At 40.5% G+C, this 19118-nt stretch overlaps 1 protein-coding gene across 1 annotated transcript in view; it reads right to left on the reverse strand.

Moving 5' to 3' along the window:
• Positions 1–56: 56 nt before the first annotated feature.
• The window catches only part of ppp1r16b (protein phosphatase 1, regulatory subunit 16B), an 88823-nt gene continuing 69761 nt past the window's right edge, over positions 57–19118 (reverse strand). The window contains exons 6-12 of the mRNA XM_069691023.1: positions 18466–18569; positions 11455–11579; positions 5085–5210; positions 4917–4992; positions 4432–4561; positions 4085–4232; positions 57–3547 (exon numbers count right to left, since the gene is read on the reverse strand). Of these exons, the coding sequence (XP_069547124.1) occupies positions 3074–3547; positions 4085–4232; positions 4432–4561; positions 4917–4992; positions 5085–5210; positions 11455–11579; positions 18466–18569 (1183 nt within the window). The 3' untranslated portion in view covers positions 57–3073. The remainder of the gene's footprint in view (positions 3548–4084; positions 4233–4431; positions 4562–4916; positions 4993–5084; positions 5211–11454; positions 11580–18465; positions 18570–19118) is intronic.

Consider the following 19118-nt stretch of genomic DNA (forward strand, 5'->3'; position numbering starts at 1 on the left):
ATTATTCAGCGTACAACACAGTTTCAGCAAGAGCTTTACAAATTCAGAAGAGACCATTTAAAATTCTCAAAATATACATTTTATTCAAAATATGTTAATGCAACCATCAATATATTTCAGTAATTACAAAATCAGTAGTCTTCTTCATAATTTTATCCTTATAGACAACGAGACTTGCCGTCAAACACAAGCCTCCATCTATGAATATTAATTGAACACAGGTTACTTATTAACTGTCCCTTTCTGACTCATACTAACCTGGCTATAGTTCAGAACAACAATTCAGTTTGATCGAATTTTATCAATAAGGAACAAGAATGGAAATTTGTATTAAATTGTTTGCAGCAGCTCAAACTTCAGATGAATTTTAGCTGATTCATAACATGATGATATCACCGCCTTGGTTCCTTTTATAAAACAAGTACAAGAACCAAAAATAGGGAACATGGCAATCTCTTGGACCTAATTTAGTCAAAAAACAATCCGCTTCCTTTGAGAGCACAATATTAAAAACTGACCTTGGGAAAGAAAAAAAAAAAAGTGGGGAGAAAAATGTCCCCACTCATTTCTGAATGAACCACTGACACTGGTCTCTGAACAGTAGGGAGAAAACACTAAGTATGCTGAAGACAGCTGGGTGTACTCGACTTTGCAGACAGACTTTTGGACTTCTGGATATGACCAAGGGGGTCGACGAGGTCTGACAGTTTCCCCCCTTTTACAACCAAAAGTCTATTAACACTGGATTTAACACTGGATTTTCCTATATGTTCCTCAACGGTAACGACACAGACATTTAAATGCAAAACATGGGAACAAAGGGATAATAATACAAACATATTTACAAACTCATCTGTACAAATATATGACACTGTACAGTTGATGTTGTGGGGATAAAGTGTGACAGAGCGGCATTGTGGGTAATCACATTTTCAGAGGGATTGGCCTTCAGAAGGAAACAAATCTCTGTAACGGCAACGAAAACCTTCCTCCAAACTTTCCAAATGTCCATATCTGATGGGGTTTTTTTGTTTTGTTTTTTACTCGTGGAAGACTCTTTGGCACTCACAAGATTAGTTTAAAAGATCGGTTCAACATTTGTTTTTAAAAGATAATCATTTCTACTTCTTGTTGAGAATAAGCCAAATTTGAGAGCGGTATCAATCTTCCTATCAGTTTAATATGAAGCTACAGCCAGGAGTTGGTTGGTTTTAGCATAGCTTAGCATTAGGACCAGAAACAGGTAGCCTGGCTATGTCTGTGTACCTGCATCGTAAAACTAAGCTAAGCTAACCAGCTGCTGGCTCCAGCTGGCATAGAGCCATGTATGCTGTCAATCTTCTCGTGTAACTGGTCTCAGTAAGTGTTTCCAAAAAAATGTCAAACTTACCCTTTTAATTAAGCAGAGTAACTGCTACTTATTTTTGGACTGACGAGTGTAGGCTATATTGTGTGTTGGACCCGTGATGCATTAAAGGACACCCGACATAACGGTAAGGGCTCGCTACATACCAAAGATCCATGTGAGGATTAACGTTTAAAAAAAAAAAAAAAAAGAAGGAAAAACTGAGGCATTAAGTTTGCGTGTCTCCTCTGAAAACTCATACAACACTTACAGTAATTCATTACAAACACTTACAGTTTCTGTTAATAAGACAAATACAGTGACTGAGAGCGGGTGAAGCCACACAATGGCCACAAGGGGGAAAAAAAAAAAACCAGACAAATAACACTGTTATTTGTAGTGACACAAATATGACTCCATCCCAACAGGGTGGCTCGTTTGTGTTTTTAATAAACATATACATACTGTATAACGGACAGTCACCGTTACTTCACTTCATCTTTTGAACGCTGGACTTTTCCATGTCAGAAGGTGCTTTGCTGGGAACATTTCTCCAGCTTTTCTCATATTGCATTCACACTCTCCACACACCATCCAAATAATAAATACACTCAACTTTAGGAACCATAATATGCTGCTTCTTTTTTTTTTTTTTTTTTTACACATTACATTAATTTCATAAATAAAACAATGTACAGGAATTTTAAAACATGTTTGCTTAAATTATCTATAGGAGTGAGCACAAAGTGGGTTATGCATAAAAACAAAGCATGACCTGTCAGTTTAGGTTCGATATGAGAGGACGGCGAGGTGAAGTATAGTCGACAGAGTACGGTGACAGTTTCAAACACTATAGTGCAGTACTTTACTCTTCCTGTTATCTCTCGGTGTAGAAGTACACTTCTTGAATATTTAAACACTGTTTTATGGCATTCCTTCCCTTTGCTTTTGCAGGCAGTGTTTGAACGTGGAGAGATATCACGTATCTCTTTTTGCTACATTTGTATTACATGGTGTAAAACAACTTGGTGTGGACCACTCAAGGGTGGCCTTCCTGCTCATTGGAAAACGACAAGAATATGATGAAAAATTAGAACATTGTGGTTTAACAGCAATGCGAGTTTGTCCTGAAGGAAATGTTATTTAATGACACAATAATGATCCATTTGCAGAGTTAAAAAAAAAAAAAAGAAGCTCTTTTCCATCTCTGTCTGAGAGCAGAACATGCAGTACCTCGCAATCTTCTCCTCATTCAACATTTTTTTTTTTTATACTCTTTCCAGTTGAAAAGCTTCCAAAAAAAACCCTGCCCAAACTTTGATTATTATGAAGACAGCAGGGCCACAGAAACAGATTCTTGTCACTACCAATCTGGTGTGTCTTTGTAAAGAGACTCAATACATGAAAAGGAATTTTATCCAAGTGATGCCTCGGAGAACAAAGTGGCACAGCTCAGTTCCCCTTCTCTGCTACGCTTTAAATATGCCTGCATTCTGGGAAGGTGTCTCAGGAGTCATTTGACATGGAGGTACGAGGACAAGTTTACAGACCTTCTTCACGACTCCCATCCGCTCTGGAGGAAGTGTAGCGAAGGAGAGGAACAGGATATTAAAAGACAAGAATACTCCCCACTTCCCTCCCTCCTCTCTTCCCTCCCGCAGCACGGTCCTTGCTTCCCTCCTCTTTGCAAACACTTCCTGATCTGTCAACAGTTACGTGACCAGGGCGCTACGACACGCAGCAGCAGGTACGCACCTTCGGCTGCTCTTCCTCCATCGGCTGTTTCAGTTTGAGGAGGGGCGGGTCGCCGCTGGCTGGAGTGTAGTAAACTGCGTTGCCGTTAGAGGAGACCAACGGCATGCGGGGGTCCTCCGAGTTGCTTTTGGCATCGGTGAAGGAGTCTGTGGAGCCGTTACCAAGGTGACCATTGAACAAGGGGTGATTCAACAGTTTGGCGGCGGCCCTCTGTTTCTTGAGCTCCGACAAAGTATGAGGGCGCTCTTTTGGCCAGGTGTCCTCCTGGGTGGGCTGGGTGGTGACGACCACGCCCTCATTGGACGATGGCGTGTTGCCGTTGGAGGGCGGCTGAGGTGGCACCGACGTCGTTGTGGAGATGAGGCCGTTCTGTTTGGTGTTGCCATCTTTGAGGATGGTGGGCAGCTTGGGCTTATCTGGCAGCTCCACAGCTACAACCGGCTTGACCTGCAGGACATCAATAAGGATTACTTTAATCCCTCTAAGGCTTCTCTTTTAGATAATTAAATACATGAAGGAGCGACACTGTGCAGGGGAGATCAGATATCTTTGATCTGGTGCCCAAGCTCAAATAAAATGAGACTTAAAGAAAATATATTTGCTTCAATTAAAAAGAAAATCTCCCTCAGTGTCTCCAAACAGAAACTTAAATTGAATTTTTTTTGGTGAGTTTTTCTGCAACCTGCTTCAACATAAATATATGTATAGGTATATACAGTGAACCCTCGTTTTTCGCGGGGGTTACGTTCCAAATAGAAACCGTGATAGGCGAAATCCGTGAAGTAGTAACCTTTATTTTACAATTGAAATAGATAGAACTGGACATTAAATATATCTACGTTACATATAGTCGTAATGTGATTTCAATGCACGATGCAAATCCGTGAAGCAGCGAGACCGTGAAAGGTGAACCGCGTTATAGCGAGGGTTCACTGTATACCTATTTAGCAACAAGAATAAAACCTGATAATGAAAAAAACTTACATTAACCACTTGATTATTCTCCTGATCAGACTCCTTCTCTTTCTCGTCTTCCTCCTCCCTGCCTCCCCTCCATACGATGGCCTCAGTCTCGTACTCTTTACGACACAAGTTGTGTCTGTCCGACAGACTGGCTCGCCGCACCACTTTTCTGTAAACACAAGTCAAGTTCCCAGTCAGATAAAGCGACTAGAAGAATAACAAATCACTGAATTTGATTACAATTTGACAGCTGTCTTGTTTTACGACTGGCAGGTCTCTGTCCTCCTTTCCCCCACCTTTGCTTCCAAAAAAAAATGAATAGAAACTTTGTAGTAGGTATAAAACCGCCAGCAGATGTCAGTACTTACCCACGACTGCCTGCACTGGACGTCCGCCTGCACAGTGAGGTCTTGTGTTTGAGCTGTGACTTCATGATAGTGTCGTGTTTGTGTTTGAGATCCAACAGTATGGCTCTGAACTCCTCATCCTCACACAGATCTTAAAGGGATGTGGATAAAGTACATGGCATGTCAGCTTCTTTCAAATTACACCTCCGTCTCACAAATCTTTGTAGTCTCTAATGGTTAGATTATAACATTCCTACCATGTTAAAATTCACTAATCATCAATACTGACAAAAAAAATGTACAAGCTGGTATGAACATAAAACAGCAAATCCTGATTCGGGTTCATTTTAAGAACATGGAAATCAGCACTTAAGGGGAAATAAGCCTTGATGTAAAACTTGCATTGACTGAACAAGCTTGAAATGAGCCCCTGCTGAGATGAGACATTTGTCTTCTTAACCACCTGCTGGTTATATTGATAAGAGAGTGCTGAGGTATAAATATACCGATGGGAGTCTCCTCTAGGAAGGTCTTGGCATTAAGACTGGCTCCATGAGACACCAACAGCTCCGCCACATGCATCTGAAGCAACAACAACAAGTGGTAGCAAATTAAATTCATGCTTTTGGAGACCGTCGTGTGCATGTGTACGTGCACTTGTTTGTTTACCTTACCTGACCCCAGCATGCTGCAGCATGAAGAGGCTGCCATCCATCTGAATCTCTCAGGTCCATGCGAGCTCCCCCCTCCAGCAGCAGCTCTGCAGCCTGCACGTAGCCATTTGCTGCTGTGATGTGGAGCTGCAAAGGACAGAGACAGAACACTAGATCTTTCCAGTGCACTGGGTTTGCTGTAGATATTCTCCACGCATACAATCCGGTGTGTGGATTTAACACTAAAGCATTATTGCAGATGCCAAAGAATTTCGTATTAGTACCTTGCAATTGCTGACCATATAAAGTATTACACTACACCTGCAAAAATCTACAAAGCCAGATGTTCACTTGCATCTATGTTTGGAGATGTCAGTCTCACTGAGTACCTTAAAAGCCCATGTTTTATCCAATTGGGTCCACATCACTGTAAAAAGGAACTGCCATTAATTCAGGCTAATTGAGTGGAGAGTCCTGTCCGAGCAGCTCTTCTGCAGTTAAAGTTAAGTAAACGAAGCGGCTACAGCTAAAAAAAAAAAAAAAGAACACATCCAGCTCCCTTGACACAGCCCACTCTGCAGCTCAGACATTCACTTGTATCATTATACTAAACTAAGAACCGTGAATAGTGGATTAGCACCTACACTTTTGTCATAGGAATAAGGATGTTAATTCTGGTCCTAGTATCTTAAACCTCTGTTAGAGGATAGAAAATACTACAGAAGATAGATTAGCATGTACAGTAGGTGACTGGCTTTGTGATCGGGAACTGTGGTCTATTCTCATTATCACCGCCATGTCCATTTGAATTTATTGCCTGTTTCTGAACGACTAGTGCATACAGCTTCAGTCTTGGCTGTGATTATGGTCTGGAAACCTTGTTTGTATAAACGTTCACTCAGCCAGTCTGCTAGGTGGACCAATCTGTGAAATGAAGTCATTTGAACGGTTGTAGCAACACTTGCAAATATTGAGAAATTGAAGCTCAAGTCTGTACAGTCACAATGGTCATTTACTAACATGGCGTTGCACTTTGCTCACACTGGGGAAGGGTATCTGTTGTGTTCAAAGCTTGGAGGGTTTCAGCGCACAACATACGTCATACAGTGTTTGATGCTGATTGGTAATGGCCGTAAACAATCCCAAATGGAGCGTAGCCAGACCCATATACTCACACAGGGAATTTAGGTCTGGTGACAATTAAAATCTTGTACCTTTAATATTTTATTATCATGTGATATGTGGACTTTCAGCTGGCCTGGTTAATGCATACTACTGTAGTAACACATTAATTGGCAGCATGTCAGTAATTCCTACATGCTTAAGTTTTGGGGATGAAGGCAGGTGTGCAGCTACAGAGTACTGTTGTGCCTGACAGTGGTTCTTCTGCTTTTTTTTTTTTTTTTTTTTTTTTTATCTTGGGATCAGCTTGCAAGTGCATAATAGCAAGCGCTACAGTATACGATTCAAGGTTTATGTTTTGATTCTGCAGTCGGGAATAACTGGAAGAGAGGGCAGTTTCTCCAGGAAGAGACAAGCAGCAATGCAAGTTTGATGATGTTAAAATGCTACATCTGCTGTTTGAAATGCTTTGTGTATATACGACGAAACTTTGTCTCATGTATTCTACCTCAAAGCATTAAGCTTTTTATTCTGTTAGCTGAAACACTTCGATGTATTTATTAATGGGAACGAATGCAAAAACTGGTATTACAATCTCAGGTCTGTAACCATGTTTCTTTGTGTATTTTTTTCAGGTGCATTTCTTCGCATGAACTAAAATGAACAAAACTAGCTTCCACTTTACATGACAAAATAATTCTCATCTTGGACTTTGATCAAACCGTTTTCAACCACAAGACATGAAAACTATTGTTCCCGCACATCAAACCGAGGGAAACAAATTGTATTTCACTGAAAAACAAAAGATTAACATTACATAACTTCCTACCGGTTCCAGGTCTCTTCCTCTCCGCTTTGCCAGCGATTTTAATAAGGCATGCTCTAGTTTGCTTCATCATGCTCGAATGAAGATTAACAGGACGCATAAAGCAAACGGACTAGCAGCTCAATCAGACAATCTGTAGTAAGACTTTAAAGCTTAACAGGGATATTTTGGGATACTACCATCCCCTGGCTATTTTCATCCAGTGATCCGTCACTGTGTTTCCCCAGGGCAGCTAAATCCAGGATATATAATAAAGACTTCATTAAAGCATCTGACATTTTACATGGCCGACTCGGGAAATTATACGCTGACAATTTGTTTGGGCCTTGCTTGACTTTGACTTTTTATTGCATCGCTACACTGAACGGCCAAACAAAACTAGTTCAGTGACCACTTTGATAAGTATCCGTGCCAGATGATAAACAAACAGCTCACTTACACCCAGATTGAGTAGCTAAAGCATAAACAGGCCTTTCTTAGTTTTCCTTTTCATTCATGTTTCAGTCTTCTCTAATGTCTCTAATCATGACATGCAACACTCGGAGCATACTTCCAAGACAGATGGATGTGAAGACGCATTCATATTTAATAACTTTGCTTGGTAATGAATCCCGTATTGGAGGTTGACTTGGTCGATGAAAAGGACGCTGGCATTAGTGTAAAATTCGGGTGTTAAGGTTTGACGCCACGAGGCCGGCTGTGTCACGTTCTGGCTTTGACGCGGCCAACGGATCTGATCGCAGCCATTCTACACAACTGTTAAAATACTACCAGTCGAAATGCAGCGTGTTCCGGAAGCATCTTAAAAACATCTCTCCGCGCCGCTACCTACAAATATGAGTTTAGTCTATTATTGACAGAAACCACATTGAGCTACACAGAACAGATCAGTAAGGCAGGAAGTCAGACTCTGGAACCACCATTGAAAATCCAATCCAATGACCCTGAATCACTTTATTTCTTTTGTGGTCAAATGTTGCTTTTACGATTCTCATTATGTATTACCGTTTCTCTTTAATGCATTTTTATTACAGGTTTATTGTAATCTAGCGTTCGTTGAATTATGACTGCAGGTGTATTCATCATTTACAGCAAGATATCTTGTATATCTGACAAGCATTTTAAAAAATGATTTGCCTTTAAAAACATTGTAATGACTCTCTAAATGCCTAATTAGCTCTGAAGGGTTTATAGCCTCATGAGACAGTGATGCAGAGCACAAAATCTTTAAGAGGTGAATCCATAATAAAGATGGTCCACTGAATATTCACACACCATTTGATCTTTCCTCTTGGTGCAGAGCCGTGATGCCTGATAATCTTGTAGTGTGTGTGTGTGTGTGTGTGTGTGTGTGTGTGTGTGTGTGTGTGTGTGTGTGTGTGTGTGTGTGTGTGTGTGTGTGTGTGTGTGTGTGTGTGTGTGTGTGTGTGTGTGTGCAGCACGTCTTCAAGGAAAACACACCCAGAATCTTCTTGGTAGGATGAGGCTATGGTGGTGTTACTTGGCCTTATGTCTAGCTCTGTAATGTTCTGTTTATTTGGCTTACTTACAGGTCAGCTAACAAGATTACTCTAAATAAAGCATTAGCACGTGCATGTGCTAATGTAGATCGAAAATAATATAAGGATCATATCCTCCTCTTTATCTCCCCGGACGTGGTTTTGCTTGGATAATCTGACTACAATGGCGAGAAAGATTTAGGGTCGGATTAGGTTTCATGACAAACACCCATATATGTTGAGTCAGTTTAATGATTTAGCCCGACATCAATAATTTCACCAATATTAATATTTCCAATAAATAATTCTACCTTTTTATGATAAAAAAGTGGAAGAAGCCTCATCTAGAGCAACGGAGGAGGGATCCCACGGGAAAACAGTAAAATGTACAACATAGCAACATACTCTATATACAATATATATTTTTCGCGTTATCCATCAAATGTGGTCATCAAATGCTTTAGACATTGACAAATAACAACAAAGAAAACACCACCACAAATCCAACAATTTCTAATGTACCAGAAGCATCTTTATGTGCATTATGTTCTGAGAACAAACATTTTTATATCAGCACATATTGGCCAACCTTTTTATTTTTAGGACCTGAGCACCGAATGGTGCGAAAGCCCTATTGTTCTTCAAGAAATTCTTCTTCCCTATTATTCTCGTTCATTAAGCTTAATCGCCTTTTTGCCGGCTTTAAACTACTCAAAAACCCATGAAAGTTGGAAGCCGCGTCAGTCGTGGCGAAAATTGACATATTGTAGTGGTTTCGTGAGTGGGCGTGGCCAAATGGCTCACCAGCGCCCCCTAAATTGCAGCCCCGGCACCTAGATTCACCTACATGCACGAAATTCGGTGGACATGCATCCAAAAAAAAGTCTCTTGGCACGAAGACCTAAACTTAACATGAAGTTTGCCATTTTGAATTTTTGTCAATTCGCACGTGTTGTATTTTAATAACCTCCTACAGACTTTGACGTACCGGCCTGAAATATTGTCTATGCTATCTTAACACGTGGGAGATGAAAAGTTATCAAAATGATTTGTTTCCATCTAATGGTGTGCCTGTGGCGTGACAGCCATTTTGAGCGTCTCACCATGAAAATACAAATTGCTGTAAATCTTATATACATAGACTGACCTTCTCCAAACTTTACATGTTTGATAACAGTCATTCCGTGAAGACATCGGTATGGAAATAATCGGCCATGGTGATGGCGCCCCTTGCTGGCAACAGGAAAATACATATTTCATTCTTTCACGTGCTTCATCGAGCTGGTTGATCACATCGACATCAAATCGGGTCACAATAGCTGAATCACAGCCCGTGCTTTTTTGTGAAAAGGCGTCGCCAGGGCGATGCGGCAAAGTTTGACATCTCGCCATGTCATATGTCATATTTTGGACGACATGCTCATAATCAATCACTGCTTGAGCCATGCAAAGCAGGGACAAAATAAGTCATGCTATAGAATGTTGTCCAAAATATGAAATTGAATCATAATTTGGACGACATGCTATAGATGACTTTTTTTTTTCATAATTTGGACGGCATGCCATTGTATGACTTTTTGTTTAATATTTGGGACGGCATGCCATAGTATGACTTTTTCACATTTTGGACGACATGCTATATATAGTATGACTTTTTTTTCCATGTTAGACGGCATGCTATAGTACGACTTTTTAATCATATTTTGGATGACATGCTATAGTATGACTTTTTATTCCATATTTTGGACGACACGTTATATGATGACTTTTTCACATTTTGGACGACATGCGACTTTTTTTTTTTTTATAATTTGGACAACATTCTATATTATGACTTTTTTTTTTTTTTAGATATTTCAGACGATATGCTATAGTATCACTTTTTGTTCATATTTTGAATGACATTCTATTGTATCCCTTTTTTTTTTTTCATTTTTGGAAGTATGTTCTGACCCGCTACCTCCCCGACGTGCAGCATGCGCGGGCCTGCATATCACTGCTTGCTCTCGTGCCGACTACAAATCTTCAATGTTTGGGCATAAAATTAGGGCATAATGTCACCTTTTTTCTGACAATGTTATGATAAACATTTTAGGACAGTTTACACAAAATATTTTGAGAATATTCTCAGAATATTATTATACCCTTAAGAACATTCTGGGGAAAAACTAAAAATGTCCTACTTATAACATACCACATAATATTCTCAAAGTTTTTAGAACAAATAAATTCTCCCTGGGACAGGAGATCAGTGTGTTGTATGAACAGAAGCTAAAGGGGACCGATAAGAGGACTCCTCTTTCAAATGAACTTACAACGTGAACGCAAAAAGAACTGAGTCCCTCTTCAGTTGGCCCACTTTTTAGTCCATTTCAAGGGGACTGAGTTTGGTTCCTTTAAAACGGACCATATGTGAAAACACCCTTAGACACCCCTACAGGTCACTGATTGGTGAACACTTCAGAGAGGCTGGGTGAACCTGTATACAAACAGGGTTTCCAGCATATAATCACAGTGAAGGCTGAAGCTGTAATCAATGGGTGGGCGGAGCCAGACGAAACAGCAGCAGTTGTGTTGGAAAACAGCCCAAAAGGTGTCCCAGTGTAGGTTTAAACCTCCACCCTTCACATCCAACATGAGTTTGGTCCAACCCAAACTATCGTAAAAGAGAACACGCCTTGTTCCGGCTTTAAAGCTGCAATCAATTCTCAGCACTTTTAAGGAATTTACTGTGAAGCAGCTACAGGAAAGGAAGCTAGTGTTTGCATTAACTGTCTGACATTTTGTCCCGCATGATTTGAATTTCATGTCAGCTGTATTTTTCTGAGCTGAAATGATGAAGAAGCTCAAACTTGGGTAAAAAAAAAAACCAAAAAAACCCCTTCAGGCAGCATGTTTTAAATTGATTTAGGTTCAGAAATAAATCAGCAGCACTGCCTCTTACCAGTGTGGCTCCCTGAGAGTCCTGCTGGTTGACCTCCTCTCCTTGTCTCAGCAGTTCCTGAATGTCTCCCAGCAACCTCCTCTCTGTCGACGCTCGTGTCTCATTGATCATCTCCTGGGTGATGCCTGTCAATAAACGCGTGAGCAGAGCCAGAGTTAATGTCAGGGGAGGCAGTTTTTCCCCGACAGCCCTGATATATAACCGCAGCGGCTGGCATGGACAGTTTATGATTAGAGGCACACAGAGACACGGAGGAGCATCCTGGGTGCGATGGAACTGCGACACAATGCCTGTAAAAATCAATTCAAAAAGTGACTGTTATAGAGAGAAAGCGTCTTCGGACTTATAGCAACACCTTTTTTAAATTGCCTCGGATGTTTTCCATCAGCAACGGTTCACAGATTCCACAATAAAAGCTGCAGGTATAGAAAAAAAAAAGGTCAGGCTTCAAAGAAAAGCAGAAATAAGTTCTCAAGTGAGAGTAGCAGACAAGGGCCGAACCCAGACGTGTATTACATACCATTCTGAATAGATTACAAGTTTTGGTCATAAGAAATAAATTCACCTTTAGATCATTTTTCCAGTGTTTTTAACTTTATGGACAGTTAACAGGCGATCAGTACAAACCTACATAGAGCATTTAGATTTGGATTTTAATATCTGACCATTTTTGTCTGGGTGGCAGAGTAGTTTACTTTTATGCTGGCTTTCCTATCATCTTTGGGCAAAGAGATTTATGGAGTTTGGCCCAGTTGAAGCTCTGGCAATTCTTTTTCTCACCGCCAATCTAAATTCCTCCTTTAATCCTTCTTCCTGTTGCCAGGTAGGACTCAACACTGTGACCGCCACACTTTAGCTCAGCAGTAACGTGCTGTGCTGCCCAGAAAATTGAAAGAAATGTCAGATTAACAATAGTGGAAAGAGCCTGTCAGTCAGACATGTGACTTATATTCTCGCAGCGTGTGACTGACTGATTATGTGGGTGAAATTCAGAATGAATCAGGTGCATGAGGTGTAAGGACTAAACCAAATCAGTCCACCCGCACCAAAAAAAAGTAACGAGTCATCTTATACTACTTGTTAAAGGTTACCCATTCTTAAAGGGAAAACAGCTGGAAATAAAAGCTCAAACAGCTATTAATTCGAATACACCTTCTTCTCTGTAATGCATGGAGCACAAGCCACTGATATTGGACACTCTTACTTAAAATAAATAGTGGAAGCAGACAGGCATCTCCTGACTGTGCATATTTTATTGTCAGGAATTCAGCCCTATTCGACCTCCTGCGTGGCTCTGAGTAATAAATTAGACGAATAAAGCTGAAGGCAAATCTATCTACTCATCCGGTGCTCCAGCTTCCAACCTGCCATGTTAAGTCAAACTCCTCTTTCAGTGTCACAATTTTGTTCTTAGCAGGTATATGTGACTGTGATGAAGGCTCTGAAAAGGAGGAATTGAAAATTGCTGAAGGGTGGTAAAAGGTGCAGGAATCAGGTCGAAGACAGTCCCAGTTTGTTGATTGAATGCATCCCTCCAGCAACTGTTTTATTTCTGTTTTCTGTTGTCAGAAAACAACAGTCTCTCTGGTACTCATGTTGCAATTTTGACTTGCCTTGTTTCTGTCATATTTTGGTGCAGTGATGCCCCGCAGTTAGAAACAAAAAACTACCAGGGTTTAAAAATGTACACTATAACAAACTTTCCTCATCATTCAACTATAGCAAATGTGTAAAAGGAAATTATTAATATATTGTCACATTAATAACCAGACATGAGCCTTTCTTAAACTGAAATAACAAACTGATCCTGGGTATGCCGAGATACAAACACGAGTCTGTGGAACAAAACGAGTGTGGAATTCATTCTGAACTGTCAAAGTGTGATCGTATCGTACTGGATGTCTGGTCTGGCAAACTTACAGCCGTCGGCTGACTCCGGTGATGGCTGCGTAGAAGTGACAACTGGATACGCTGCACTTAAAATCACTCCCATCTGGACCTATCTTGATTTCCTTCTTGAAATGTGCATTTAATGTCAATATATTAAGCCTTAAGAAAAATTTATTTGGAGGTAGTTGATTGACAGCTTTTCCAGCCTATCATTGCTCTTAATTCCTCTCACACTTCCTTTTGATTCAACCACAGATTATAGCTGTGGTAAGCAACAAGATGCAGCCGCCATAAACAGATTTAGATCACTTTATTGTCCATTAGTTTGGCATAAAATTAATATTTGTCTTCTGCACTGGCTTATAAAACAACACACACCAAACACAATAGTACACAACAACTACAACGACACAACCTATGTAACACAACAAAAAAAGTTGTGTACCCAAAATATTTTAGTGACCAGGTGGCAGTAATAAAAGTGATGGGTGGGTTATTTTTCCACAGAATATATGAAACTTTATTTTAAAAAAATAAAAAAAAAAAAAATTATATATATATATATATTCACATGTACATTGAAACAAGAGATGTGTTAATAGCAGAAAATGTCTTAAAGGTTAGTCGTTGGGAGTAATTTAGACTTGAGCTACAAGTAATTATTATTTTCATTACTGATTGACCCACTACATTATTTTTTTTGTTTCGGTCAAAAAAACTATAATCACAGATTCCTGCAAAAGGTTTGTTTTGCTGTGGCAGCAGTCCAAAACTTAAAAAAAAAAAATTCAGTGAAGTGTGAAAAGACGTTGGTCTGTGGTTGGACTCTTTTCATTGTAGTTCTGTTATTTTGTGCTTCACTTTTAATCACATGTTAATCTGTTTGCTAACTGCCTTCACATCACCTGTTAAGCATTTTAAACAACTTGGTCACACACAGAGTCTTCACGCAGATAAACAAGATAAGGTTAGAGTCCAAAGTGAGTTCAGTAAGTGTGACACCTGACCATCAATCCAAAACTATAATAGCTTGAACTTACCACAAGAGAAAAGCAAAAAAAAAAAAATCCTGCAATAGGCAATTGTTGAACAAACTATTCAAATCGTTAATCAATAAGTAGATTTATTGTCAAATCATTTTCTGTCAATTGCTCATTTTAGCATCAAAGTGCCAGCAAAAATCCCTTCAGAGAACTGGCTGACACCTCCAACACCATGTCCGTGTTTATCAGAAGTCTACAGTCTTAACCTTAAAATGAACCGCCATTATGACTGTTAGCATTTTGTTTGTGAAAATAGTGAGCGTATGTGTCGCTGCAGATGACAGAAAAGGTCTGACGTACACTCTCTCATTACAAAGTGACGCGCTATTGTATCTTCTTACTGTGGTATTGGCATCCTAAAATGTACACCATTTGAATCGTGAGAACTTGGGCTTTTACCCGCTTTTCAAAACGGGTCGATGCCATTCAAAAGAGAGCAGTGAGCGTTAAGGGGTTAACTGGTGTTTGTTGTCTCTCCAGCAATGCGTGTTTGAATTTGACTGAGGATAAAAAAAAAAATGTTTTAAAAAAAAACCCTGCATTAGCGGTGTCACTTGTGCAGCCAGTAGTTTGATTAGTCTGCATGCCGCACTCTGTTTCACCCCTTCAGCTAGACAGAGCTCCTCCTCATCACACATGAAATGGGCTCTACAGGGGAGGATCAAGGAAGAGTCAGATCAGTCGCTGCTGCGCATCAAGTGCCGCGTGCGTGTTAATGCGCCCATCCCTGCAGTGTCTGAGGAGAGAGAAGTCTTATCCACCAGTACAGTGCTGAGAAAATTACGGGAGCAATTAGCAGCGCCGCAATTCCTTTGATCAGCTTCATAATCATTCTTCTCACCTACTGTACCGCTATCTGTATTCTGCAGCTCCAGAGGTCCCATTGTAAGCCGAGATCCTCATTTTCGAGTGTCTCCAAGCCCCCACCCTCTCTCTCCCTCTCTCTCTCTCTCTCTCTCTCTCTCTCTCTCTCTCTCTCTCTCTCTCTCTCTCTCTCTCTCTCTCTCTCTCTCTCTCTCTCTCTCTCTCTCTCTCTCTCTGCATGTATTTCCAACATTGCCTCACATCCAGGATGCAACCCACACAGCGTGGTGTCATGTGCCTTATTTGTTCTGCTAAAATGATTAACTCTGCACTTCTTTACAATACAATGCTCCTCACACCAGGGCTTTCTGACCTTTAATTATCCGGGGAAATATGACTGAGCATTCATGATGCTCTCCAGCACCACCCTGCTTCCACGCAGTCTTCTCCTGTTTACTATCCAGCTGCTCCACTGATGCATTTAGGATTTAGTGTTTTGCTGAAGGACACCTTATCCGAGGAACATTTAACTCATTCACAGCCTTTCTCGTTTGCTTTTACTTCTTGGGCGAGAACCAATCAGGAGCAACCCACGGTCTCACACATGTAAAGAACCCTGTGTCAGCACGAGTGGACTAGTTTGGTTAGCCGACGTGTTTTCCTGGAATAGACCCCTCTGCAGTTAGCAGCCATTGCTAACCTGGAGCTAAATTCTGGTCTTTACCATTTATGGGACTCAGACAGAAGCATGTGAAATAATGTCCGTACAACTAAGGCTTATTTTAAGAGCTACAGGAGGCAAAGGCTTCTTGCTCAGATTTTGTTGTATTCAAAGAGTCAGCATTTGGTGATTCTCCATACCAGAAGGAAAAAGTTAGCAAGACTCGATGTCAGAAAGACCTTCAGCATGTACAGAACCAGGGATAGAAAATAGTTACATTTCCGTTTGCGTAAGGAAACAGTTTTGCTCCAAACTCTTTGTTTCTGTACAGTAAATATGAAGCTATAGCTTAGTGCAACGGCTGCTGATGGGGAAACAGCTCGCCTGCCCTTTCCGAAGGCAACACTATTAGTCTACCAGTTCCTCTAAAGTGCACTAATTTACACATAATGTTTCATTTCTTCTGTACAAACACTGAAGTATAAAAGGACAGCTCAGTGTTTTACAGGGAGTTATGTGCCAGACTATATCTTGGTTGGAAGCAGTAACTTCCTAAAGTCTCTGTTCACCTGGCCAACAGTTCATCCAGCACACAGTCTGCACAACAGCAAACTGTCATTGTTACACTGACTATAGTCCGATTGGTGCCAAACTTTTTCATCAGTTTCTCTGCCAAAAAGCAAATAAGTGTTTTTTTTTTTCAAAAACATGTTGACGTACTCCTTTAAACCGATCATATTAAAGCAATCAGTATTTCTCTGACCTGCCCCCCCCCCCCACACACACACACACAGGCAGATTTGGTTGCTTTGCTGCCAGCTGTGTGCACAGTACACATGCCAGCCTGTAGATGTAACCGTTTACCAGAAAACAAAACACTGACAAGAGCCCGTCTTAAGAAAGTTGAGTTTTACTCCAGTGTAAACAAAGTCGTCTGTCACTCCGACTCTCTCTTCGTAAATCACACAGCCGCAAACAGAAATGCAAACACATCTAATGCACAGCACGAGCCCCCCCCCCCTTAATCACTGATGTGCGGTTAGCGCTGATCTCCTTGAACTCTTTCTCACGCCTGTCGCACAGACAAAACTGTGCAGTCTGCAGCTGTTTACACTGACACAGCATGAATATACAGTATCCTAATCTGCATCCCGCCGAGACAGAGAGGGAGAGCTATGCCGTTCCCAGAGCTGACTGAGTGTCAGACCTAAAACTCTGCAGGAGGTCACGGCTCCGCTGCCATCCTCTTCAGCAATCTGTTCCTGCAGCAGAGAGACTTTTAAGACTGCCAAAGCCTTCAGACTGCGAAGGTGGAGGAACCTTAACATCTTCCTCTTCTGCTAGGTCCCTCTCTCCAACAGCAATTCTCCGATCACATTATGGATCATGTCGTAAAAGCATCTAAAGTTTCAGAAAGGTGGAGACTTTTGGTAGACGTAAGTGTAAGGATTTGAATTAGAGTGTTTGTCTGTTCTACAGTAAGCTACACGCATTAACGTGTCCATTTAATTGACCTTTGACGGACAGTAGTCAAATACGTTTCTTCCCAGGCCAAGGAGCTCATCATTAACTAACTACATTACTTTCTGGAGTTAAAAAATTATGTTAAAAAACTAAATTATCATTTCGTACCTGCTGGTCCTGCGTGGTATTACAGTTAACGTTAATGTTAGCAGCTCTGTCCGGCACTTATTAGATTACAGGAGTAACCGCAGCGCAACATTACGGAGATAGCTTTACAGCTATCAGACATGTGGGTAAGTTCTCAAATTAAAAGCCTTTTCTGTTGTAACATTAAAAGTGAAAACCTTAAATCTGAAATACAAGTATGTCAGCTAATAAGCGGTTTTACACTTTCCCGTCATACTTATTACCAGGGCTAACTACAGTACTGTAGATCTATAATATCTTTATTTATATATTTATGGGGCTCGTCAAATAGTGCAGACAATGGGCCCATAACCAGTGCATTAGGACGTGTTTAAATCCATTTATGCATGATTAATCTGAGCAGTCAGTGTAAGGCGCATGATTCTGCTAACTCTAGCTGATAAAGTCTGTGAACGTCAGTTTTCATTTCAGGTGGCAAAATGAATAGTTGTCAGCTAGAAATGAAAAGCTGCTTTTGTCTCAAATCAAGGACCCATTATATAAAATAAAAAATAGGAAGAATTAGGATGGTAAATGTGCTACCATAATCACACTGTAACTATATGTTAAATGCTTAACAGGTGATGTGAAGGCAGTTAGCAAACAGATTAACATGCATTTGTTTAAAAGGGAAATGTTGTTGTCCTGCATCTGTCTTTGTCAGTGTGACTCTAACAAAACATGTAATAGATGTTAAAAACCCTGCATCAGTTAAATGTAATGGTACAAGTTAGCTCCAACTGGCAGATAATGCAGTAAAAGTAGAAACGGCACATTTTATGATCCAAATACTGTGAATGTAGAAATATTCAAACTACCTGCAGACAAAGGTGATACTGAAAAGTTTCCAAATTTATTCAGGGATGCACAAAAAAAATATACCAATAAGCTGACAGTCTACTGATTCTGTCCACGGACCCGTCTCTGCTGGTTTGTCCTCTCTTGAAACATTTATACTCTTACCTCTGTTGGCCATGGCTGTCTCAATGATGTCCAGCGTTGGGTCGTCCTCACACAGGTCGTAGGGCATGTTCCCGTCAGAGTTGACTGCCAGCAGATCAGCACCGCTATGGGAGACAAGGAGATGAATACTGAAATAAATCTGTAATATTCATTTTTGAGAGGTTAATAAATGCTCTAAATGTACAATATCCATATGAGTATGAGAAAAAAACAAAAGTGTGGAATGTACTTGATGACAACATCTGTCATCTGAATGTACTCAAAAGGGTAAAAACAACTGAAATAATTTAATCTCAGTAAAACAGGCCTGCATTTCATGTTCTGATTAAATAATGCGGAAAATTGATGATCTATAACTCAAACTCTTGGACAGGAATGACCAAATAAATCACTGTTCGAGAACTAATTGATGATGCTAATTAAATTCTCTCAGTATGGAACAAGTTGGCCTGCATGATTCAGTCGTTTTTAATCAGTAACTTCACTGTGGATAATGAGTCCAAGTGACAACATAAGTGGTTTGACAAGATCTGTGTGTCAACAGATGGCAGCAGTGTATCTCTATTGTGTGTCTGTGTGTGTGTGTCTAGTCACTGGATACAAGCTGAAATTCAGCCCTCCGTGCAAACAGGTAGAAATAATAAGAGTGTGTA

The sequence above is a fragment of the Brachyistius frenatus genome, unplaced genomic scaffold, assembly GCF_029030835.1.
Source record: "Brachyistius frenatus isolate BFR_SWC_R1_liver_20210118 unplaced genomic scaffold, ASM2903083v1 Contig_10, whole genome shotgun sequence".
NCBI lineage: Eukaryota > Metazoa > Chordata > Actinopteri > Embiotocidae > Brachyistius > Brachyistius frenatus.